Source organism: Stylophora pistillata, chromosome 2 (genome assembly GCF_964205215.1).
Source record: "Stylophora pistillata chromosome 2, jaStyPist1.2, whole genome shotgun sequence".
Classification (NCBI taxonomy): Eukaryota; Metazoa; Cnidaria; class Anthozoa; order Scleractinia; family Pocilloporidae; genus Stylophora; species Stylophora pistillata.
In genome coordinates, this window is record NC_142520.1 from 12,171,642 (window position 1) to 12,197,923 (window position 26,282).

Below are 26,282 nucleotides of genomic sequence, written 5' to 3' on the forward strand. Positions count from 1 at the left end.
TGCGTCACTTTCCGCTTTAATATATCTAAAAATGGTTTACACTATTCTTTGGTATCCGTAAGGAAAACTCACGTAACTTCCAGGCTCCGTCACCCTTTTATCGAACACTAGTTGGTAGGTTTTTATTTGCGGTTCCGTGCGAATTTTCTTTTCCACAGGATCTCTTGCTAAACGTACCGGGTTGTACACGTGGGTGACTGCGTGATGATGATCTATGAGCTCTTGCAACGCGTTGTCGTTTAGAACTTGAAAATTAAGTTGTTGCCTACCCATCATATTTAACGAAAACCCTTTCACTTTGGTACACACATGTCCGAGTCGCGCGCGATACCCGTAAATTTTGGCACCTGCACTCAGAAATTCCTCGATCCAGTCCCCCTCGTCCAATTCATTTGTCATATCGCCTAAATGATCGCCTAGCGGAATTTTGGCCAAACCGGGTTTCCAACTCGCTGTTGTACTCTTGCTGTTGTACTCTTTATAGCGATTCGTATAGTTTTAAATGCGCTAACGCCGTGGTAAACGCTGCGATGAAAATATTTGTGGTCATACCTTTGAGAGGATCCTTTGAATCTCGCTGATGCACGACTTCCACAATTTGAGGCGATAAAATTCTTACTTCTTGTACGTGCACTAACGGGTCTTCCAACATGTCAAGCAGTCCGCAGGCTTCGGTCATTTGGCAGGTTTGCGACCTGTTGGTCTGCTGTCCGAATTTTCACCAAAACGAATTTAACATCAGTTGGGCGACTGTTTTACGCCCTATGCTTTTCGTGATCTTGGGGGCGTCTAAACAAATTCCCTCTTTTCTCTCGTATTCACCCACATATCGCACGTGATCATTTTCGTCTCGGCACCAGGAAGGGTAATCAGCGCTCTCTTGTTTTATTTTGAGCCAAGTGTCGACGTACGGCGCAAACAATCCTTCCTGAGATTCTTCAAAGTGCCACACTTCGTGAATGCGAAGCACGCGATACCTCAGAGACACAGCTTTTTCCAGTTCTGACGAACACCAAGTACCTCGCAAGGTGCGTTCGGCGTCCGTGTGAGCGCACTCGTAAGATTTTTCCAGCAGCGGTTTACCACTTTCTTCTTCAACGCACTTGGTGCATGAGGGAAACGTCAGCTTGTACGAACCAGAGCCCATATTGTGTCTGTACGGTAACACGGTGTGAAACAACTGAGTGGGAGGTGACACGTCCACTCTCAATGGTCCAAAATAGGCTGAGGGATCTTGATTTTCGGGCTAGTACAAGATGACGGGGTGCCCTACAGGGTACACACCATTCTTGTTTACCCACGGGTATTCGCTTGTCACGTCGACGTAACGTATCTGTTCATCGCCTGTGACCCGATGATAGAGCGAAACGGCACCAGTACGCCCACCAAAAAATGCCTCGCGCGGTTCTAATGGTTCCACCAGATGTTAATCTGCGACAAAGTCACGGCACTCCCCAACTTGCTTTTTGAGATCGGAAAACTCGCATTCCCACATTTCCACGACCGTGTACCCGGCGTCACGCAACGCTTTCACTTTTTGAACCGTCTGACGCCTTAACGCTTCCACGTTTAAATCCATGGTACAGCGAGGGACTTGTTTTCTATCGGGAAAGCAGGTACGGCATCCGTGGTACAAACACCCTTGAAACTCGAAAAAGGTGCGCGATTCTTGGTGATCTCCGTCCACGTGATAGGTGTGACCAGCCAAATGTAAGCCCACTTCACCGCCATTTATTGCGTGACGTATGCGAATTCCACGCCACCTCTCTTCCCACAACAACCACTCTAAAGATTTCAAAGAATGCGGTGGACGAGCCCCATGCCAACCACTACACGGTTCTAAGGCGATGCTATCTTCCTCCATGACTCGTCTGCGCCAATAGCGATTGCACGCTTGAGCGATGGTCACGCATTTTTCGAGCGGGTCAAAGCCAGCGACCGCGCGAAATTCGGCCACAAATTTTTAACATTCGGCTTTCAATAATTTAACATCCGAACCGCAATATTCGATCAACTCACGTTTTAGATCGTACAGGCGGTTGACAACGGGCAGATTCTTCTCTGTACCACTCCTCAAACTCGGTAATTTTTTTCTCTGACATGGACGCGGGTCGAAATGAATGCGATCCGGTAAGGCACCCACATATTCCGCATTGTCGGGAGTGTGAAAAGCGTGTGGGAAAAACCCTTTCTTTGATTCTTCGACTCCAAACGTGCTGGAAAATTGGGCGAGCGAAGATGGAATGAAACAGAAGGAATCTATAAATTGCACTCTTGCATATGATAGAGACAACTGTTTCGTTCCGTTACGGATCATGAATTCAAATCTCCGGTGTTCTTTTAAGAGTTGTGCTTGTAAAAAAAACGCTATCGTATCCTTTGAGGTTGTGAAATATGCATATGACGTCACGGCTATCTTCTTTAGGAATCGGGTGGGTTTCCGTGTCGTATCTAAAAATTCCAAAAATTCCCCAGTGCATTCTGGACCGTAAAAGGTGTGGCACTCGTTCGAGTCCCCCGTTTCGGCGCGAACCAAGATGGGGACATGGGTACCGTCAGACTCGATCATCGCTTCAAAATCGGCGTAGACAAAAGTGGGTGGGTCTATGTAAGGGCTGACATCGGGATTTTGTCGCTTCTGTTTTTTGTACAGGTCTTTGGGTTTTTTTCACGGGCTCGTCTTCCTCTGCTTCCACGCGTTGGATGTAACACTGATGCGATGTCAAATCTACATCTTCTCTGCATGCGCGACATCGCCCAGTATAACATTCATGCGGGTCGTCAGAAGGCGTGTATTCTTTGCAACACAGCTCGCAACGCACCCAGCTAGCGCAAATACCTTCCGTAAGATGGTAGGCCACACATCTCTCATCGTAAAAATGGCGACGTGGAAACGTGGGATTTCGTCCTGTGTGAGTTAGTTCAGGCAATTTTTTGCTTCTAAAAGTCCTCTCACGGACCTACCTTACCCTGCAGGAGTTCTTTTATTTCCTTACACAGGCTGAGTATATAATGGCATATCAATAAAATGCGTCTAAGTTTTCGTAATACTGCCCAGGGGGCATGATACTGAGACAAACGTCTCTACAATATAACTGATGAAGTTTTTGTTTGCTAAATAATTTTTCGCCGTAGACTAAATCCCATTTTCAAAATTTTCAAAGTAGTCTGTTTGAAACAGCTTCCTGGAGTTTCGACAAGCAAAGTTATTGCTTAGGTATAGGGTACTTCTCACATGAAGGAGACGATAACGGAAATAAATAATTCTCATACTAGCTTGATGATGTTCGTCTGTATGGCACTTTTGTGGTGCGCGTAGTACTGAGAAGATAGATACTTTAAACAAGCGAATTCTTAGAGTTATCTCGCAGGATTATAATTCTCCCTATGACTCTCTACTTAGCAAAGTTAACTCCAAATCTCTGTAAAAAAGACGCCTTCAGACTTTCTTAATTATATTGTACAAGAGCTTGTTTTTTAACTGCTATCCAGCCTATCTAAGGAATATGTTTAGTTTCCGGTCAGTATCCTATAATCTACGCGGAAACTATAATTTGACTCTACCGTCTACAAAAAGTACTACTTATGGTCTTCACTCCTTTTCAAATATGGCTTCAAAACTAAGGAACTCTCTTCCCGACTCTTTTAGAACGTCTGACTTTTCTGATTTCAAGCGGAAGATTCCACAGTATGACTCTTTCTCATAGTTACATTTTAGACTGTTACAATTTTACATTTTACATTTTACATTTTAGTAGTATTTAGAATTATAATTGTAACTCGAAGATACTAGCTTATCCTTTAGCTACTCCAAATTCGAGATTAAATAAAGTGCATGTAGGTATGTATGTATGGCTTAGTTCTCTTGAAAGTTGAAGACTTTAGCGGAAATGAAGAAAAATATTACTGGTGTTTTTCCTCATTGATCAAAAACATGTGAAGGTGTTTCCATGTAAAAATCATAATAATCGAGACGTTTTTCCTTGTGTTCCGCATTCTTAGGGATACCTTTGTTTCTTCCGTTCATGAAACGATTCGAATGAATACTCTGTTATTTTAAGACATGGAGATAGAACTGAAGTCAAACACTTTTGAACCACCTGCTGTTAAAAGCTACGATGATATGAAGTGTTACTCAGAGTTTTCGTACTCATTCCATTTGCTATAGCTAACGCAATGAGTATTTTTACGAATCTAATGGTTTTAGAGACTCAAATAAAAACTGCAACAGATAAATCTTGAGCATCAAAAACCTTTAGATATAACTACATTATTTGATTTTCTCTCCTCAAGTTACAAAAGTCTGAGTGTCTCTTATTCATTGCCATCCGAATAATTCATCAGTGTTTCTCTGCAAGCTTGATTTGAATTGCTGGTTAATAACAACCAGGTAAAATATTTCTTTCCCTCCAAAAGATAGTTTTTATTGCGTATTTCTGATTGTTTAATGATGAAATTGATCGGAATAAATATTGTACAAATTCAAAACTTAGGAAACGTCGCGGAAAAGTTTCAACCAAAATACCCCAAATGAAGTTCCCGCACACGATCGAGTTTGTTCCAACTCGTTTTGAAAGTTTCTAAATTTTTCAGCGCTTTGTAAAACCGTGGTTTCCTTCTTCATCATTTCTAATTAGTTACTCTTATTAACAATAGCAAATTTTTTTCACTTAAACTTCGGGCCATTGCTTTCCTGCAACTCCAGATTTGCAGGCTTCGGAGTTGCCAAAGTCTACATTCTCATCTAACCCACACAAAAGAATGTCAAACTTAACTCACCATGGTTTGCAACTGTTAAGGTGTAGAACCAACCTCCAAACGAAAAAAGAAGAAATACGAAAGCGAGCATCGGGCAGCGACGGCGGACCATCTTCAGAGTATTGTTAAAAAAAAAAAAAAAAAAAAAAAAACCTTCTTAACCCACTATCACGGTAGTTTGCTTTTTAAAAATATTTTCAATAAAGTGAGTAAAATGTAGCAACCATCAGTTGCCCATCTCTGGCACCGCTAGGTTCTTGAACAGCGAAGTTTTATTCTTACCGTCATTTATTATTAATCAAAATTAGGCGGGATAATAAGATTCATAACCGTTTCATGTTTACTATCTTCTTCAAACATCATTTGTGCATGAAATGTACCCATTACAAGCCTCTTGTTTTGTGGAATTTTAAAAGAGTAATTTCTCTGAAACATTGATCAAAACGAAATGAAAGAACGACGGAAAAAAGAAAACAAAAAGAAGAAGAGAAAAATCCAGATACTAACTAGGGATGATTATTTCTAATGTTACTCATTAACTTCCCTTGGGGTACGTAGATTCTTAGCCATTGGAGCCAATTTTGACTAATGTAAGTCTTTTGTATTCTATGTCAAAACAATTCCACAATTGAAAAAAACTCCTTCAATAAAAACACATAAGCGACTACCGGGTTTGGTGTTTTCCCATTCAATGACTTGGCATTTGGGGGTAGAATGATTATTTCAACATTCAATAAAGAAAAAGTTCTGAAACGTCACGCAATCTGAACTAGGTCCCAAAAGTATTCTTTTTGGATCTTTTCCCAAGCTTTTTTTATCGCCAATAAAGGAAATAGGTTACATTGATTTTAACAGGCGAAAATAAGTCTGTTTAAACGACAGCGGTGCGTAACAGTTAAAAAACAAATTACTGTCATGTCAGCCAAGCTTTTAGAATATTCATCACGATTATTATCATAATGAAGTGTACACAAACTCATTATTTTTATTAAGTTCTTACGCAAGTTTGCAAGTTTTGTGGACAAATAAACTATTGGCTAAGTGAAGAAAGAACAACCTTACATGCCAGAAGGACATCAACTTAAGTTCACAAACGTTTCTTTTCTAAATTACTCCATCTTGAAGAAGGGGGTGGATCACTATCCGTTTCTGGGGATGGAAAACGATGGAAAAAAAGAACATTTTAGAAGAGAAGAGTTTGACAGCTGTAAAATCCCGTTAACGCCCCTAGTGTTATAAAATACGATCCCATTCCGGCTGTATTATTTTGTCAGACAGTTTGAGACACTTCTTGTAAATAATCAATGTGATCTCGAGACAATTTTCATCTTTCAACGCACGGCAAAACCAAAAGTACTAACATTTTAATCCAACATCAGATGTTATTAATGCAAACAATAAAAAACTAAGATTTAGCCCTTTTTTGCGACGCAATATCCCAAGTCTGATTCACGCTAGTGATAAGAACTTGTAGAATAAACGTTAACGACATAAGAGGATCATTTTGTTGTTAAAATGTGTGTTGTAAACCCGTGGGCATAACGACGACACAATGAAACAAGCTCTATGAATAAACAGGCTAGCGCTGAGCTGTACATGATAACATCACTGATTAGCACACTTATTTGGTTCGCCAGTTTTGGAAATTTTCCTTCGGTTCTGGCTTCACCCGCTTGCGCTCAACAGCCGGCGGGGCTTCGCCACATGTGGTTAATTCACCAAGAACAGCCTTCGGAACTCAAATGGTCCATTCCTTTTCTCTTTTAAGATTTTCGTCCTTGCACGTGTTATGATATTGCAAATTACGGCGCTTAGCATGCCTAAAAACCTTTGGTTGGTTCTTCTTTTACTACCTGCCTGCTCGTTTATTCCGAAATTTCACTTTAATTGATTAACGAACAAATGCCAGACACAGCACAAATTGGCAGATACCGTGACAGCCTTGAATCAGCTCCATGCTCTATACTCTGTTGTAGTTCATCACTAAATTTTCTTCGATTCTTATTGGTTTAAATTGATCTCGTGACGCGATAGTGTTCGTCCATGGAAAAACACTATCAACCCATAGTGCCCGGCCGCGGAAAATACCCGGATGGATAGTACCCGGCCGCGGAAAATACCCGGATGGATATTACCCTTCCGCGGAAAATACCCGGATGGATAGTACTCATCCGTGAACAATTTTGAATGGTTTGACGGCCGGGATTTTGGGGAGATCGGAAAAACAGTGACTTTTCAAGTCTGACATGTATAACGTATTATTTAGCCAATATACAGTTGCGAATTATGACATTTATGACAAGCTGTACGCATGAATAAATATTTGATTGATCTGCGTTTACTAGGTTTTGACTGTTTTTCAAGTGGCGCACAGAAGAAAATTTAGAGGTGAACAATAAAGACAAAAGAGTGTTTGTCTCAGAACTATCGGTCTGATAGTTCCACGACAGAAACACTCTATTGTTTAAATAGAGCACGTCTTTCAACCGACAATAACGCGCATTGTATCCAGTCTCTATCATAATTACAAATATTACCCAAATTTTTTTGGCATATTTTTCGGAAAACAGTAGGGGTCTTAGTTTTACGTTCCAATTCTTCTCGTTTTCCCGCATATTTTCATAGCACCCTATCCTCGGGTATTGATGGTATGCCCAACTTTGATTTTAAGCGTCCCTGTCTGAGAAAGTGTTCCAAGAGCCAAAAGTGGTGGTCCACCTGAAACTTGGCAAAAAAGTCAGGTGTGATAAGATATTTCAAAAGCCATTTTAGCTTTTGAAAATGGAATTTTTGAGCATAATTCCTGCTATGAAAAGACAAAAGCCTTGACATAAAGCCTTTATTTTGTATTTGGTGTGTGAAAATAAAATATTAAAGCCAAATCAATGTCATCGTCTAGAAATACCAGCTGGACTCATAGCTTATAATTACTCTAAGAAGGCCACTGACTAGTACTGTAAACACCCAGCGGTTTAGCAAAATAAAGGTAATTTTTTTTTTTCCTATGAAAACCTAGTACCCATCATAGAGTACAAATGATGATGTTCTGACCTAGAAGAGCTGGATGACAAAAAATTATTGTCGCTGTTTAAATTAAAAATTCCACACGAGACGCGAGATGATGCCAATAGGGACCGCCATTTTGGACGGAGAGTATCAGGACTGGGCCGAGTTTCCATTCCTCCCTCTATTCAAGTGTAAATGTTTGTGTTCTTATAAAGTATTAAAAGTATAGCGATGAGAAGTTTCAAAACGATTTTACGATGGCGCTTTGTTCCTTTGGGGGGCTAAATGATCAATGTGGTGCGGCGTCCTGGGATCTGCACGAAACAGGAATGACTCCTTTGTTGTTTTGCGATAATGCCATGACTACTTCGTTAAAACACAGGTACAAGGGTTTAGGTGAGTCCGGGGTGAGAGGAAGATCGAATGATACCAAAGCTACAAGTACAGGAAATGAAAAATATACGAAAGGGCTCATACACGCGCATAGATGTAGCAAATGGCTTTTTTAGCGCCACTCTTGCAAAGAGCGGTCCTCAGAAAAATATTTCCTTAATTTTTTCCCATGAAAAGGGTTTAGGGCACATGTTTTAATATAGTTTGATGGTTTTTTAATTTTCTTTTGTACGAGGGTTTCAAATTTCGCGAACTCTCTGCCAACGGAAGATTAACAAAAGCAAAAGCTCAGTGAACTGCAGTCATTGTGCGAGTTTTTTGACGTTGAAATATAGGTAGTGCTAATCGTAAGGCATCACGTCTGAGTCTCACTTTCGATATGGTGGGTCGGTCGATACAATAACAATCGCATCTCGAGGTGTTGCCTGGCATGTTTAATAGGCGCTGCAACTAAATCTATTTGTTATCCAGCTCTCCTAACTGTGTATTGCCTGTTTTCATTTGACGTCACGCGGTATCCATAATTAGGTGTCCGCCATTATGGAGCCCCTCGGCAGCGTAATCTGATGCTAGCCAGTTCACACGAGTCTCGCTGTACTTTTCGATTTGATCATGAATACTTCACAGGAAAACTGCCATGAGGACCCGCATAGTCTTTGTAAAGATATACCAGTGCTTTCTGAGTACGCAAAAGGTTTAGAAACGCACGTTAAGAGGAGATATTTCCAAAAAATCTCAAGTTGGAGTCGACCCTGCTAGTATCTCCAGCGATCAGTTCGGTCCCAAATGCTTGCCATCTGTCGAAGCTACAGACTTGGTTAGCTACCTAGTTTGGGAAACTAGTTACAACACTAAGCAGCAATTTAAATGCACAAAAGCTTGGAGGCTTACAACCAGATGGTCAGCGGATTTGTTACAGACCAATGGCAGTGACTGCGGTGTGTTCAGTTGCGATTGCTTTTGCAATATACCTTGCATTTGGTGAAAATCCTGCTCATATGATATTTGATGTACCCAAAAGGCGGCCACATCTGGCAACATGCCTTAAACACAAAAAAAAAACATTTCTTTGTTTCCACAATTCTAGGCAATATCAGCGTTTTGGAGACTCCCGATAATGTCCATCCAACCCCCACCCCTCGTACAGAGTATATATGAAAAATTCTAACCACTACCCCCACGCCCCTAGAATTTCCAATCCCTTCAATGAGGTGAAGAAGGGATTTATGGATATTATTTTATGGAACCACACACATCATTTTCTTTGTAAAAGTCTAATGCACACTAGTGGCATAGCAACATAGCATACCCCTCAGTTGTTTTTTCCTTGTGCCAGTCAGAAAGTAAATGTCTAGTGCGCATGAGACACTTTATCTGATCAGAGCTAAATGCAAGCATTTGAGAAAAGATTTTCACAGTGTTACTGAAAATTAAAACTATACTGTTTTTCATAATCCCCCTCAGTTGAGCACTGACTCAATCACCAACTGATAATATTTTCTGAAATAGCTGTATGTCACAAATGTGGATATTTAGATATTGTCACAGCCAGTCAACCTGTTGGGGTTACCATTTCAGAATTGAAGTAATGTGCAGTTTGAATAAGGGACAATTAGGTATTGGCAATCCCTAAATATGATAACCAAACCACTTCTTAATGGTAGCTTCTGCAGTTAGGTTTATTTATTAGCTATATTTTATTAGGAAACTGTACGCTTTTCATTCCACTAGCTTATTCGTGTTTTTCTCGTTGCCATGTTCCCACCAATAACGTAGCTCCATTTTCTGCCTTTAAAAGCACACACAACCCACAATTCCTCTATTCGCTCTGACGAAGGGCTAACGCTCGAAACGTCAACTTTTGTAATCGTTACGGTGGCCAATTTACCATTTCAACTTGTTGATATATCCAAATTATTTCGTTACCCCCACCGACGCAGCCCCAAGCAGTTTCCTCAGAAACTATCAGCCTTTATACAGTACAATAAAACTGCTAATTAAAATTTGATGATCATTATTTAATTTTTTTATTTATATGCATATGTACAAGCAAAAACATTCATTCATAGGGATTTACTCTTGTAGGCAGAAATGCGAGAAATGGCATTTGCTTCTCTGAATATGCTCCGAACTTGAAATATTGAACAAATTTTAATTTCTCACAAACATTTCAGGATGATCAAATATTCTGAGATATATGTTTTCTCCCTGCATCAAAGGCCATAAAAGGATGCAATGTTTGCAGCAACAATATCAAAAGAAAGTCATCAGAATGCCTTTACAAAAATAATGACTGAGGTAATGATACCTCTTTGGGCTAAATGCAAGCATTTCAGAAAAGATTTTCACAGTGTTACTGAAAATTAAAAATTATACTGTTTTTCATAATCTCCCTCAGTTGAGCACTACTCATTCACCAACTGATAATCTTTTTCTGAAATAGCTGTATGTCACAAATGCTGATATTTAGATATTACAAAAATAATGACTGAGGTATTGATACCTCATTGAGCTAAATGCAAGCATTTCAGAAAAGATTTTCACAGTGTAATGATACCTCATTGGGCTGGTCCCCTTGTCATGTTTTGAGCCTGGATTCTACAGAAAAATAAAACTGCATTCCTTTCTTTTTTAAAACAGGTGAACTATTTGAAACAGTTTCACTAATATTTAATTTTTTTTTTCTGTGAACAATGGCTTTACAAACCAAATGCAGTGAATTCACAGGGAAACAAGTAGTTTCCCAAGATGAAAGATTTTTTTGAAAAAGTGCCGGATGAATAAAGAAAATAGTATCAATTGATATGCCATTCATTTACCATAGAAATTATCATTGGATACCTTATACAATGTTGATGTAATTACATTGGCAAATATTGATTAATTCCACATTTCCAATGAAATAACAACTTGGTGAACCCCTTGTTTCTCTGTGGAATGTAGCCAGCACACTTGATCACTCCTCAAAATTCAATGTTATAAGGCAATTTTAAACATGGAAATTGCAAACAGAAAGAAACCATTCCAGCAATCAAAAGGGTGGCATAAATCCATCAGTTGATTTGCCAGTTAATGCAGACTATCTGAGAATCGAAGTATATCTCAATATAGCATTTTGGTGTAACTAATCGACTAAATATCATATTTCCCATTGCAACAGTGAGTTTCTTTGGAGCATACTGCAGAGATTAGTAAAAAGTGGTGGTAAATATGAACAGTAATGCCTAAATGGTATTTGATGTCGCTGGGACAGACACATTTTACCCGTTATCGTATCATTTCCACTGTCGAGCCATTTTGTAAATATTTCTTGGGTGAGCATTTTATAATCAGTTGGCTGAATACACTCAAGATGTCTTTCGATTTCGTGTCGTCTCGGCTTATCTGTGAAATCCACGCCTTTCGGCGAGCTTCTCTTAGCTGTTTGTAGCTTTCACCGTTCTTCTCAACAACTATAGGTATACGGAACAGACTAATACCCTCCTAGTTTCCAGATTTTACTCCACAGCCAGGTATTATACAGAGAACCATCGCACTACAACTCACACCCATCTCTCTCTAAACGTCTCTGTTTACTTTTTGAGGGGCTCCACAACCCTGGAATGGCGGTTAACGACGGTTGTCAAGGACTGAGGTCACGTGGTGAAAACCAAGAGTTTCTTATCTACTGCCGATTGATTTCATTTATTCAGCTGTAGGGAAATCGAATGGATCACAAAAACACGAAACTACATCTGCCAGACAAGTGTTAGCTGTGTTCAATTTTTATTACCGTATGTAACTTTAAAATCTGACTGGGCATGAGAGCCTTCGGAACTCAAGTTGTCCATTGCGTTTTCTCTTGAAGGATTTTCGTCTTTGTGCGCGTTGTAATATTGCAAATTTCGGCGCTTGGCGTGCCTACATACCTTTGATTGGTTCTTCTGCCCGCTCACTTTTTGCAAAATTTCACTTTTAATTAATGAACGAACAAACGTCAGACACAATAGAGTATTTCTGTGGAGGAACTATTGGCTGGTAGTTGCCCCGCGAAAATTTGATGTTCTTAAAACAAATGTTTGCCTGAGAAGCGAAGCTTCGAGGGCAAATATGCTAGTTTTAAGAACATCAAATTTCCCTGGGGCAACTATCAGACCGATACTTCCGAGACATAAACACTCTATTGTCATTATTGTTCCGCGCACCAGTTGAAAAACAGTCAAAACCCACTAAATGCAGGTCAATCAAATAGTTATTCATGCTTACAGCCTATCACAAATTTCAATAGCTCGCAACCGTACATTGGCTAAATAATACGTTATACCTGTGAGAATTGAAAAGTTACTGTTTTTCCGATCTGCCAAACTTTGCGGCCGTCAAACTATTCAAAACTTTCCCCGGATGAGTACTACCAATCCAGGTATTTTCCGCGGACGAGCACTATCCATCCGAGTATTTTCCGCGTGCGAGCACTATGATAGTGGATGAACACTATCACGTCACGTGATCGATTTAAACCAATAAAAACCGGAGAAAATTTAGTGGTGAACTATAAGGGATGATAGTGTCTCTCCATGGATGGATACTATCGCGTCACGTGATCAATTTAAACCAATAAGAATCGGAGAAAATTTAGTGCTGAACTATAAACTCTGATAAAGCACGCCCTTTTGACCAATGATAGCGCACGTTGTATCCAACCTCTATCACAATAATAAATATTTCCCAAATTTTGAACAGATTTTTCTGAAAACATAAGGAGTCGTATTTTTACTTTCCAATTCCCCTCCTTGTCTTATATCTTCATAGCACCCGGCTATCCTCGGGAATTGATGGTATGCCCAACTTTGATTTAACGCTTCCGATAAATGAGTAAGCCATAAACTATGAAAGCTTACTTTCATCGTAACTCACCTTCATGATCTGGAACTCCATAATCAGACTTGCGTACATTTTTTTTTCCTTTATATAACATCAACATTACAGATATTACATTACAAATATAAGTTACAAATATTAGTTATATTGTCATTGGTATAGATTCCCACAGGGTAAGGTGTCTGTCTCGCACATATTTCCTTTTCCTTTTATTTCCTTTTTGTCATCAGAAATGTATGCTGTTTGTTCTAGACGCCCTCTCCCCTCCCCCACCCCTTTTTTCTCACAGACAAGGTTTGGTGGTAGGAAGGAAAGGATGAGTTGTAACTTAGCGAGGTGTCTCGAAATATAGGAAGCCCTCCTTTTCCCTACCCCTCCCCCCATCAACTTAAATTTGACATTTTGTCAAGGCTTGTTTCTTCAGTAAATGGCTTGAACCCGGGGGTAACATGTGAAAGTATCATGTGATAGTCCGGGTGAGTGTAGTCCTGAGAAGAACCTTTGTCGGTGGTGGTGACTTACGTTTCGACAACCTGTGCGGAAGTCATCTTGACCCTTGACTCTTCGTTTGTCCCTTTGCTATTATTCTTTTTTCGTGTTTTTAAACCTAAAGTGTCACGTTATTTTCCCGCAGTTGTAAGAAGATTTGAAATATTTCCATTACAAGATCATGAAGTTCACAAACGATATACTAGAGAACTTTTTTTTATTAATAGCTTTGCACTAAGTTTCCAGTATTAACTATTAGCAACAGCTTTGAATGAAAGTTTTAACCTTACGTTTGTTTATTTAACAATATATTTCTTAATAGTAAATGTAAGTAATGTCCCCGGCCACCACAGACACTGCTGCCATTTCATAAAACCCTTTTGACGCTTATCTTCTATTTCAAGATCTTTATAAGAAAATGTTTCTTTTCCAAATGTTACTAGCTCCCTGTAAGAGCCCGTGGTCTTTTTGGCAATTGCTTGATAGGTGGCTAAGACAATTTAGTATTCAACGGAAAGGTTATAGGTCAAACAGACACCTTTTTCGCCGATGGCAACGACATCTTTCTGTTTATAACAAGTACTTCTACGAAATACATAGTATGTTTTTCTTAAATTCAGAACAGACTGTCAAAGCGTATGATATAAACTATTATTACAGAGAGATAGGGAATATCTTTCCGTTATTCAAAAAATTATGTATACCTCACACATTAAAAGAACCTTTTTTTTACGAAACTAGCAATACTTTTAAACAACTGTCGTTAAATGAAGTATTTGTGAATACTTCCTACTTAATTCTGGTCCATAATTTACAATTTCACACGAAAATTTACAAAGTTGCCGTAGCAACTCATTGGGTTTTCCGGTTGTTATACCAATTTGCAAATGATTTCCTTCCTCATAGGACTCGGGAGGGATCTCAACTTTGACAAAATCGTGCGCGTCATTATCTCCTCCTGTTTAGCCTTCATCATTTGACAACACGTTTTCAATGTTAAGATTAGTGCTACGTTCGAAAAGCCATACTGATTCGAGACTGTTACATTGTAATAGGCGTCTTTACTGTTTGATCGCAAAATCTTCACTGATCTCACTGAACATCCGTAAAAGAAGTTCAGTGAAGATTCGTATCAAAGTATTGATTTGAAAGAGCGGGCAAAACTCAATCCTAGGCTTCCAGAAGATATAATCATCTGGAATTATTTCTACTCGTTTTAGGTTGTACCGTGTAATAATTGGTCTGTGCGATATTGTGACCTTTCCTTAAGACCCTGGTGAAAAAGTATAACGAGTGAGACTCGACTTCTGGAAAAAAAACTTCTTCATTATCTCAAGTTTTAGAAACCTATCTGTAGTTTTCAACTCTAAAAAAGCGCCGAGGTCAGTTAATGTAATAGATGACCGAAAGAAATGATGGCTAAAAGTAAACCAAATTAAAAATAAGACGCGTGACTTTTGTGTTTTCCAGAAGGTTAAAAATTTAAACAGTTACACTTTATTTGGCCTTTTAAATGAGTGCTATCAGTAAATTAGAATGCCAATCAATGAAAGCTGAATTTATAGTTCCATTATCATATTAGATAAACATTTTTTTACTCCAGGAACGTAATAGTCACTTGACCATGACCAGCGTTGTTAAGACAACATTCATTATCCTGGTTGTTTCCATTGTTGTAAGAGCCTCCCCCACCCCCACAGGAATCAGGAGTCCCTTTTCCACTGCCTCCTCCAGAGTACCCGCCTCCTCCTCCTCCTCCTCCTCCCCATCCATAAGCTCCACCACCTCCACCAAACCCACCATAGACATCGTAATACCAGGCTCTTCCACCCACCCCTCCCTGATTAAATCCCTTACCACCATCTCCACCATTTCCTTTGGTTCCATTAAAATTCGTTCCCCTTCTTCCACTGGAGTAAAACCCGCCACCACCACCACCTGAAATACAATGAATATCTTTTAAGATTTTCGTAAACAGAAGCGAAACTATATTTAAATGGGATGCTAACCCATACGATTTTTGGAATTTTTTACTAGTATCGTAAAACGCTTCAGTAAACCCATATCAGTTCGGCCAAGCCTTACGTAATGCATTTTAACTGAGCCGCTATCCATTAGGTCTAATATTTGTATATAGCATCTGTAATACCTAGTTGTATAAACTGTTTTGTCTTACTTCCCCTGTCCAAGATACTATGAGTTGATTTAACGCGTTACCTAATGCTAAATTGCAGGTTTATGCCTGATGATAATTTGACCCGTACGGCCCCACGCACGTAATCCCATTAGAAACCGTCAAAGTGAAAGCTGACGTGTTTAAGGTCGGACAAGTTAATGAACGGTGAATTTCTTGTTCTGACACGAAAAAACAAAGGACAATTTTTTCCTCTAGGATCTTTATTGTGATTGTTCAGCGTGCGCTCTTGCAGCGCGTCCTATTTAGGTTGAAACCAAATTTTCAAAGTGATCATATGATAAGATGCTTGTTAATCAAGTTTGGTCGGGCTGGACGGGAAAATATTTGGCTCTCGGTCACGAGGCACGGAACGTGCTACATTCGGTCCGTACGTCACGACCTCGAGCCAAATAATTTCTGTTCTCCTGCCAACACCGGTACCGCTACCTAGACTCGTCTTTACAGTAAATATGACTTCTACAAGGTTCTGAATTGGGTTAGCCGTCAACCGTCAAATGGCAAAAATATTAACTGTAAACTGTCAAAATCGCAATGTTTTGCCGTCAACCGTCAAATAAGCAAGCCAATACTAGCTGTAAAATGTCTCAGATATCCTTGTATAAGAATCATACGATTGCCTTAACTGGGATCAAGTTCCAATTTTTACGAATAAAATTTTTTATAATCACAAAAAGAAGTTTATGTAAGTCCTTTAACTTCTATTCGCTAGTAAAACTGGTTAGCGACAGAGCTGACTTCCGATTATTAAACACTTCCGGTGTCGTAAAATCTTGGTAAGTTATCAATAAAAGGTGTCATAAATGAACAGATCTTTACAAACGCGTCATCATGAAAATCTACAGCCTAATTCGCGTATAGTTTGTTTTCTGAACGACATTCCAAAAAGTGTTATGCTTACAGTTGCTGAAGTGATGGAGGCTTTATCGAATATTGATCCAAGTAAGGCCGGTGGACCAGAAGACATCCCCGGTTCACTCCTAAAACATACTGCTGCTGAAATTGCCCCTTCATTATGCAGGCTCTTTAACATGTCGCTGTCTACGGGCTCTTTTCCAGCAAATTGGAAGCGCGGGAACATTGCACCCGTCTTTAAAAGGGGTGATCCTACCCGAACGGAGAATTACACGCCAATTTCTCTTTTATGCATTGTCTCCAAAGTTATGGAACGAAGCGTGTTTAGTCACTGCTACCCTCATTTATCGTCTTTTCTTGACCAACTCCAGTATGGCTTCCAGCCAGGAAAATCCACAGAAACGCAACTACTTGAGGTGTATCGCGATATTTTAGACGAACTAACCAATAGCCAAGAAGTGGACGTAATCCATTTTGACCTGTCAAAGGCATTTGATAAGGTTCCACACAGGCTACTCCTCTCGACGCTTCAGCTCCTTGGTATATCCGGTCCAGTTTTGTTGTGGCTCTAAAGCTATCTTTCTTAGACAGATACCAACGAGTTGTTGTTGACGGCATATCCTCAAACTGGCTCCCAGTCACATCAGGAGTACCTCAGGGCTCCATCCTGGGTCCGCTTTTATTTCTGGTCTTCATTAATGACATATCGTGCTCCATTACCCACGGAAGTAAACTTGGCCTCTTTGCGGACGATAGCAAGCTATATCGCCCTATTATTTCGAATAGATGTACCTCCCTCCTGCAAGCTAACTAGGACAACTCCAAAACTTGGTGTGACGACAACGGTATGTCTTTCAGCACAAAAAAATGTAACGTTCTACACGTGTCAAAGAGAACCTCGCGCCAAAGAGAGAAGCATACATACCATTTAGACGGCCAGACCTTGGACTCGCCTCCTGACACCAAGGATTTAGGCGTGACTGTCACTACTCCATTATCATGGACGACGCACATCGAAGAGATATGTGCCAAGTGTAACAAAGTTCTTGGTCTAGTAAAGCGTGTATGCGGTAGAGACATTGTTAACGTATCAACTAGGAAAATGATGTACACTGCGTTAGTTCGCCCAATCGTCGAGTACGTATCCTCTGTATGGTCTCCTTACACAGCAAAGCATCGTAGGCGAATCGAAAATATACAACGACGGGCTACTAAATACTAAACAATCCAGATAGGAAAACCAGCTACACTGCGAGACTGAAAACTCTTAGTCTACTGCCCCTTGAATTCAGAAGAGAAGTCCATGATCTTGTCATTTTATACAAAATTAAGTCAAGTCTTATCAACGCTCGTTTTGACCATCTTCTGCTTCCTGCTAACCATACATACGCAACCCGACGTCATCATCCTGCAAACATCCGCCCTTTATTTACTCATACTCAGCGGTATTTTAGAAACTCTTTCTTTCCTCGCACAATTAAATTATGCAGCGATTTACCGTGCAACATTAAGCAAGCTAGCTATTTAAATAACTTTAAAGCCTTAGTTAAGCGGTTTTATACAGAAAAGCTCACTCTTTATACTCCTCCCTAACTAAGTGTCGCAGTTAGTCGGCAAATTATTTTATTCTATAGACAAAGTACATAAGTGCATATGCAACCCATATTTTTCTATTCTTTGTATTTTGTAAGGGGACAAATGTCAATTGGGGCTCGCCCTGTAGTCCTGCCATTATATTTTATTTTATTTATTGCGTGTCCCTGTTCATGTATTACTTGTAAATTGTATTTTTCAGTGGCAAATCTCAATAAACTAAACTAAACTAATTAACCAGCAACCGTCAAATACTTATAGATCGGAGTTAATAGAGGGAACTGGTTATGAAAGCCGGCGGACTTCAGACGATGGAACTCTTTGTGTTGGTTTATGGCATGTCACGTGACCGCGAAGGTGCACAAAATATGAAGATGGCGACCAGTGTGTAGGCTTGCTTCGAGTTTATTCTTTTTTTACGGATGATCTAGAAATAATCTAACTGAAATATTATCTTAAGAGGATTCGTAAGTGATGCCAGGGGTCAACTGCTCTGTCCTTGGCTGCGGATCGTGCAGATGATCGAAGAGAAAAGGAATTTTAAGCTGCCTGTCGTGAAAGACGAGGCTCATCGAAAATGGCGCAACAACTGGCTCGGAGAAGTAATAAAAGCACTCAAAATCGACCAGGATTTCGGGGAGCAGATAAAAAAACGACATAGTACACGCTTGCGAGAAACACTTCAAACCCGAGGATATTGAAATATGTAAGTATCGCTTTATTTTCAGTCCGACATGTTAAAAGAAAGCTATTTCCAATTATCATCGATGATTTTCATTTGTTGACAGGTTTAGAAATAATAAAATGTGGCTGACAGGATCAGTGCACAGGCAGCTGGATTTTTTTTTTAAATGATAATCTATGGCAAATATCTCCTTACTCAAATTATTCCAAGTCATATGTTATTAAATCATCCATATTAATAATCAACATTTTGTTACAGGTTTCAGTTCTTCATCAGTTTGGTTACAATAGTAACACTATTAGAATAGAGAGATCCATTTCATGTCAGGGTGGCAATACCAAAGGAAGGAAAGATAGGAAGAAATCTTGGGAACAGGTTACCAATGCCAAGTTGCCATGCCAAAAAAAAGTCAAACTGTAAAAAATGCTGTGTACTAGCATGACTGCCACAGAATTTTTAAATATCATGGCTATGCTACTGTATTTAAGCGAAAAAGAATTTCAGATTGCTTGTAAGAAATTTCATTGCAATTCTAGGTTTGTCAGGGTCAACAAAAAAGTCAAGTTTGTGTGACTAAAGCTAGAAACCTCGTTTGGGAGGTTTGAATCTCTTTTTGCCTTATGTACTTCTATAAATATTATCCATACCTCCCCCACAGAAGGGATTTTTCTTAAGACCCCTCCCAACACTATGGAAATTGCAATTAAGGTTCATACATTTCCTTGAAGTTTTTAGCCTTTTAGATCCCCCCATTCCCAAGAATTTTCAACCCTTTCTTTAAGCAGAGTATGGACAATTTCTGGAACTACACAATGCCAATTAGGTTGTAGCCTTGCTTCTGCAGTCCTACAAATGTAAGATGACAGAAAGCATAGGGAGCGTTTTTTAATGCGAATTTGAGAAGAACATTGGCACGCCATCCACAAATGCCAGTATTAAATAACAGACCACTTTTTCGCAATCAGACAGTGATTACCGGGATAACATGTTTTTATAATTAAATAATTCATAAGTAGTTTTCCATAATCCTCCAAATTTCATTCAAACAAGCTATGATTGTATTTACAAGAAGTTCCACATTCACATGGGAAACTTTTAATTTGGCATTGTCACATTGTTTGGAACTAAACATTAGAAACTAGGTTCTTTTAATAATGTTGTAAACAACTTTGCTATTTGTTGTTCACAAAAGTAAATTAAATATAAGTGGAGAACTTTAACTTTGCTTCCCTTGTTCATTTTATTAGCAACTCGACTAATTTCCTTGCGAAGAGACTTCCCCTTTGTTTGCTTCATTTTGATCTTGTTTTTCTCACTCACATCCTTTGTGAAGGAGAATGAGCATATCCATACATACAAAGTAATAATGCCATGCAATACATACTTGATCAGTTATGATCAATCCATAGTTAGAAAGAACATCACTATCACTAGTAGCTTTGAGAGTTATTGTAACAATTTCAATTCCTAGTGAAACCACTTTTGGAGCTGGCTGGCGGAAGTAGTGTTCTGCTACTACAAAAATCTTCTGAGCTGGCTCTGTAATTGACCATAGCCCACCACGGTTCAAACTTGAAATCAGATTTTGCATGTTTTGAATCATTGATACAGTCAAGTTTGCCAGCCTTTAGTATTGCCATAGCTTGCTGGCTCTCCACAGAACCGGTTCTTGCATGTTTCTTACACAAATTGTGCAGCACATAACCTAGATATTGCAAGCCAGCCCTTTCCCTCTCAGATAATACTGTAGTGGTGGGATAATTGTCACCAGAGTTCTTGCTTCTCTTACAGTATGCAATGAGGCAGTCGGCAAGTTTAGTTGACAATAATGCGGCAGCATTCCTTGACAGTCCAGTGAAGAACTGTGTAGACTTCACAGGGACTGTTGCATAATATTTCTGAAAAACTTCACTAGGTCTCAATTCTTTAAAAACCCATCATACATTGATTTTATACTAGTGAATTCGAAACCTCTTTCCTCTGGCTGTTGAAAAGAATCCTTGCTTAGTTCATCCCTCAAGCTTATTGTAACAATTCAGTTTCATTTATTTTCCTGATTGCGGAAGCCACAACCTCAGCAAGTATGCTGACACTCAAAGGCTGAATAGATCCTTCGTGAAGACTGCTGTGTTTCAAACTTCTGTGTCGTTCATAACCTCCTTTGAATTATACTTTTTCCCACAGTCTTTGCAGATAATTTCATGTTGCAGGACCTACAACAAACAAAGAAAAATTACGATTCGTGCGACATATTGTTCAACCAGCTAAAATTCGATGTCATACTCTGAACTCAGAGCTCTTTCCAGCAGGTACTTCTCATATTAAACGAGACATTCAGTGTAAAACATATTCTTAGCTTCTACAGAAACACTGATCAGTCATTGCAGGTAGGACATGTATATCTAAGTAAAATTTTTGGGTGTAAAATTTTTTTCGGGTGACTCGAGTAACTTGCCATGCCACAAATATATAACCGAGCGAACGTTTTGGTTCGGTAGAAAGAAATTAGACACGTAAATTAGCACAATTGTAACTTACATTGTTAACTGTTGCTACAAACTGCTGATTGACTGTTTCATCACCTTCTAAAATGTATAAAATAACTTCGAAATCGTCTCTCCACAGCAAGACATCGTCTACTCCATCCGCCATCTTGTTTTGAATGTGTGCACCTTCGCGATCAGGTGACTTGCACCTTCAACCTCAGAGGGCTCCCATTGTTCTTATCATTTGAAGTTCTCCGGCTTTCATAACCAGTTCCCACTATTAACTCTGTTATAGATTGGATACTATGCCAGTGGTCATCACTCAGAGAGACACTCCTACCAAACACCACGGCTAAGCCTATACAACGAGACCGCTGCTTGATTTCGAACACCAGACTATCGACCTCATCTACACCAAGTCAGTAAAGCCCGATATGCGAGTTTGTTGTTCCAAAATTTTTATTTACAAACATTTGAGCCCAACTAAAACAAAGAACCAATTTAGAGCGGCTGTACACTCGAAGATCACTTAAATAAGAACGATATTGTTGTTTGCGTCGCCTCCTAAACACACCTTGAGCCAGATAAACCTGAATCAATTGTCAACGTACCGATCTAAAACATATTCAGACGGGACAGGAACTGGTCAAGAGTGGTTTTGAGGGAAAATGGCGGAATTGCTGTTTATGTGAGAAGTAACCTAGATGTTTTTGATGTTTATAGATGACAACTACATAGTTTAAATTTTAGATATGATCTTTTATAAACACGCAGCAAGTTCTATTTTTCACATATGTATCATGGCGCGCGTATCTCCATTTAAAATCATAGTGAAAGCTGACGTGTGCATGGTCGGACGGGTTAATGAACTGTGGGTTTCTTGTTCTGACACGAAAAAACAAAGAAAAAAGTTTTTCCTGCAGAATCTTTATAGTGATTGTTCAGTGTGCGCTCGTGCATCGCTCCTTTTAGTGTGAAACCAAATTTTTGAGGTGGTTAATCATGTTTGATCAGGCTAGAAGGGAAGATATTTGGCTTACGGTCACGAATCGTAGCACGGACCGCGGCGCATTCAGCCCGTGCGTCATGACCTCGACCCAAAAACGCAATATTTTTACCGTCAGCTGCCAAATAAGCAAACCAATCTTGGCCGTCAAATTTCTCATATATCCTTAATTAAGAACTATGCGACTGCCTTAATTAGGGTCAAGTTACATCTTTTATAATAAAATTTTGGATATATCACAAAAATACATTTATGGAAGTCCTTTAACTTCTATTCGCAAGTAAAACTGGTTAGCGACAGAACTGGTTTCCGGTTTGGAAACACTTCCGGTGTCGTAAAACGTTAGTCATTTATCAATAAAAGGTGTCATGAATTAACAGTTCTTTACAAACGCGTCATTATGAAAATTTACAGCCAAATTCGTGCGTTTAGTTCGTTTGATAAAAAATATTCCAAAAAGTTAATCATCAACCGTCAAATGACTTAAAATTTAACCGTCAACCGTGAACATCACCGTCTCCGCCCCTACTGAGACCCTACCAGATGACCCTCGATCACGAGCTCGAGCTTGCCGACCAAATTACGACACGTTATATTTTCTGAAATTACATGGCATTCTGAAAATCTCGAGAAACTGAGGAGGATAGAGACGCATTAATTCTAAAAGCACGAAAGCTCATCAGATACCAGTTGTAATCACTCAGAGACATCCAAACACCCCGGCTAAGCGTATACAGCGAGACTGCTGCCTTATTTTAAACACCAGAATATCGACCTCATCGACAAGTCAGCAAAGCCCGAAATGCGAGTTTGCTATTTCAAAATTTTTATTTACGAACATTTGTAGCCCAACTAAAACAGAGAACCGCTTTAGAGCGGCTGTACACTCTAGATCATTGAAAGAAGAACTATATTGATGTTTGCGTCGCCTCCGAAATGCAACTTGAGCCAGATAAACCTGAATCTATTGTCAGCATACCTATCTAAAACATATTCAGACGAACAGTAACTGGTCAAGAGGGGTTTTGAGGGAAAAAGGCGGAATTGCTGTTTATACGTGAGAAGTAACCTAGATGTTGTTGATTGTTTATAGATTAAAACTACATAGTTTAATTTTTAGACATGATCTTTTATAAGTACGCAGCAAGTTCTATTTTTCACATATGTATATTTCAGGGCTCCGCACATGTTTTTATTTATCTCGGGATATTCATATTTTGTCCGAGATTTATTAAAGATTTATGTGCCTCCGATGTATATTTCGAGTTATGGTGCACGCGGAAAGTTTGGAGAGCACAAGAGAGGAGTTGCTCGAGGTGCAGCCGGAAGCGTTTGGAGGTATCAATGCAACACTAAAACTAATACCGGCCGTTCCGAAAACTAAGAGGAAATTTCCTAAATTTACGAGTCCCGTGTGATAGATTTACCTCCTTGAATTGTTGGCTACTAGAATTGACGATCAGAAATTACGGCTCTTTGTGTTGAAAATCTTAAAAACTGTACGATTTCAAAGGAAAATCATTTACTGAACAACACTTTTGGTACATACACGCAGCAGCTCTTCAGAATAGCATTCACCCCAACGTCGCGAAGCCTCATTCGAAGCAAAAAAAGCTCAGTTTTGCTTTCACCCACATTCACGCATCGCGTTTGGCATATAAAGTATCGTCGACTCCAAAACTAATTCCGTGGCTTTTAAGAGTTACCTGATGCTCATTGTTCTTAGAAACGATTATAATTTTAGCACATCTTCTTTTCAAATAGAGCTCCAAAAGGTTAAAGGGAAAACAATCTTGAAAGTTTTGAAACTTCTCGGGTAAACTCGATGGGAAATTTTCGCTAACAATGACGTCAGTCTGAGCCATCTCCATTTCTTTTTGATAAATTATAAGCTAATTAGAGCGCACGTTATCATATGATTATGATATAACATTAAATGAAAAGCAGAGATAAAAGGACTCATCACGATATACCCTAACCTGACCATCCATCATCAGCAGTCTGTGCACCATGTCCATTGCTCCCCCCTGACCATGATTTGTGTCCAGGATTCCCTGTTGTGTTTGTGCTGGCATCACATCCTTTATGTCTTGACCTTGTATTATCTACCCCTCCTCCGCCTCCAGCTATTATCAAAGGTGTGTTGGTTCCTCTCACCACAAACGTTCCTCCACCACCTCCAGAAGAGTAAGAGTGCGTGTTTATTCCTCCTTCTTGACCAACAAGTATCTGAATGATTTCACTCTTGTTTAAGCGGAACGTTCCAATCATTCTTGCTCCTCTTCCTCGGTACTGTATACTGTTAGTGTGACTATCGTACCCTCCTGCAGCTGCAATTGCTTCTATTCTGTAGTCACCGGTGTACGGCACAGTCCAATGTTGAACACCGCTGGACAGCGTAACTTGTCCGTCATGATCCTGTCCCGTGTAGTGACTGCCTAGCGTTGTTGGAGCAAATCTTCCACTGGTGTTGAGGTTTGTAAAAACGGCCTTGAAAGCTGCAAGGGAAGAGTTAAGTTATCTACATCGTTATAACCATAATTGTTTTAGCTTTTTTCTTTCATTAGAGGTAAATTTGCATCTACAAAAAGGACATGGAACAGTTAAAATCTTGTAGATTGATCCTTAAAACTACTCACCATTATTGCGATTATTAAGTTATTTAATATTCAACTTTTTTTATTTGATCATTTATTCAATTCTTTGTCTCTCAATGGATGTGTACCCGCTAGTCACGAAAGTATTTTTCCCCGAAAGTTTATCAAGCATGGCATCTGATTGTGATTGAAATGTCGTGTCGATCTTCTTTGTTAAAACAGATCGCTTTTGAAATAGGCCTTCAACTAAAACTGTCCCTTCTTTGCCTCTTTTCAGTCCAAAGATTACTAATATACTTCTTTAAACTTTCCCTTCTTAAGTTTGAGTTAAAGATAAACCCATCCTCTAAGAAAGCCACTCTTGGATTTCTAACTTATTGCCTCTTTAAATCGGGAAAGCGAGATTAATCAATGCTACTGGGCTAGTTTAAGCCCTTCCTCCCCTTCCTTTGGGCTTTTCCATGCGCTATTGCATTAATTCACATTTTCCGTTTCAGTGCTAACGAGTAACTGATGATATCCAGCCATTCTGCGTGAAAAAAGTCGAGAGTTGAGCAAACCGTAAAATTTTGATTTAGAGTCCGGGGCTATTGAACCAGGGGATTTAATTCTTGCTTTTCACGTGACGTCATCGAGTTTAGAAATTGGGAATTATCGATCCCTATGAGAATTCGGTTTAGTAAGTTAATAAAAAAGTTGAATTCTTATCTTTTGAAAGATTTTCAGTTTGATCGGGTTTTTCTTCTTGTGGTAAAGCAAGATTAAATTTCTAAGCTATTGCTTGACACGATATTAACATGCTGGTACGTAGGTTAAAGAAAAGAAGACAAAGAGAAGTGGATAGATAGATAGATAGATAGATAGATAGATAGATAGATAGACAGATAGAGAGACAGATAGATATGCTTAATCAACTCTTTTGTAGGCAGAGCTGAATTACAGTGCAGTAGGTACACACTATAACAATGATACAAATGGCACTGATAATATTTGAGCAATTTCTCATGTGTGAATAATTTGTGTATGGGTTATTAACCAAGCGTGAGGTCAAAATGGCTGGATATTGGCCGAGTTCTTTCTTTGCATTTTTATAGACCGAGAAGAAGTCGAAGTGCATAAAATTTTGAAAAAGGAACAAGGCTGATATCCAGCCATCTTGACCGGAAAAGCTTGTTTAATAAAGGATTTATTATATTATAAAAGATTTCGCTTTATTACGAGTTAAGAATGATCTTTTTCCTTCGCGAGCTGGGAAAGAAAGCCAACTGTCTTTGTTGCACAACAAACTCACGAGAGCTGCCTCTATTTTCTTTGTTTTTACTATCTTCTGCCGCTTTTTGCCTTTCCGTCGCCGAAATTTTCC

At 39.3% G+C, this 26,282-nt stretch overlaps 2 protein-coding genes and 1 pseudogene across 3 annotated transcripts in view; all 3 read right to left on the reverse strand.

Annotated features, from left to right (window-relative positions):
* LOC111346825 (uncharacterized) overlaps positions 1–26,282 on the reverse strand; it is a 551,029-nt gene that overhangs the window by 2,873 nt on the left and 521,874 nt on the right.
* On the reverse strand, positions 13,748–24,606 carry LOC148737163 (uncharacterized). The gene is made up of 2 exons (XM_088749083.1): positions 24,302–24,606; positions 13,748–15,441 (listed from the first exon to the last, which is right to left on the reverse strand). The coding sequence occupies exons 1-2, from the start codon at positions 24,591–24,593 to the stop codon at positions 15,098–15,100; spliced, it is 636 nt and encodes a 211-aa protein (XP_088605209.1). The 5' UTR covers positions 24,594–24,606; the 3' UTR covers positions 13,748–15,097.
* Positions 20,047–21,529, reverse strand: LOC148737164 (uncharacterized; annotated as a pseudogene). Its single transcript, XR_015996723.1, has 2 exons — positions 21,369–21,529; positions 20,047–21,043 (listed from the first exon to the last, which is right to left on the reverse strand). The product of XR_015996723.1 is annotated as an uncharacterized LOC148737164 (transcript).

What these genes read in the sequence shown, in the direction of transcription:
- LOC148737163 (XM_088749083.1), bottom strand. Translation starts at nt 24,593, where the DNA reads ATGATTGGAACGTTCCGCTTAAACAAGAGTGAAATCATTCAGATACTT. An exon ending in TGCTGATGATGGATGGTCAG is followed by an intron (nt 15,442 to 24,301) that starts GTTAGGGTATAT and finishes ATTGTATTTCAG; the next exon opens with GTGGTGGTGGTGGCGGGTTT.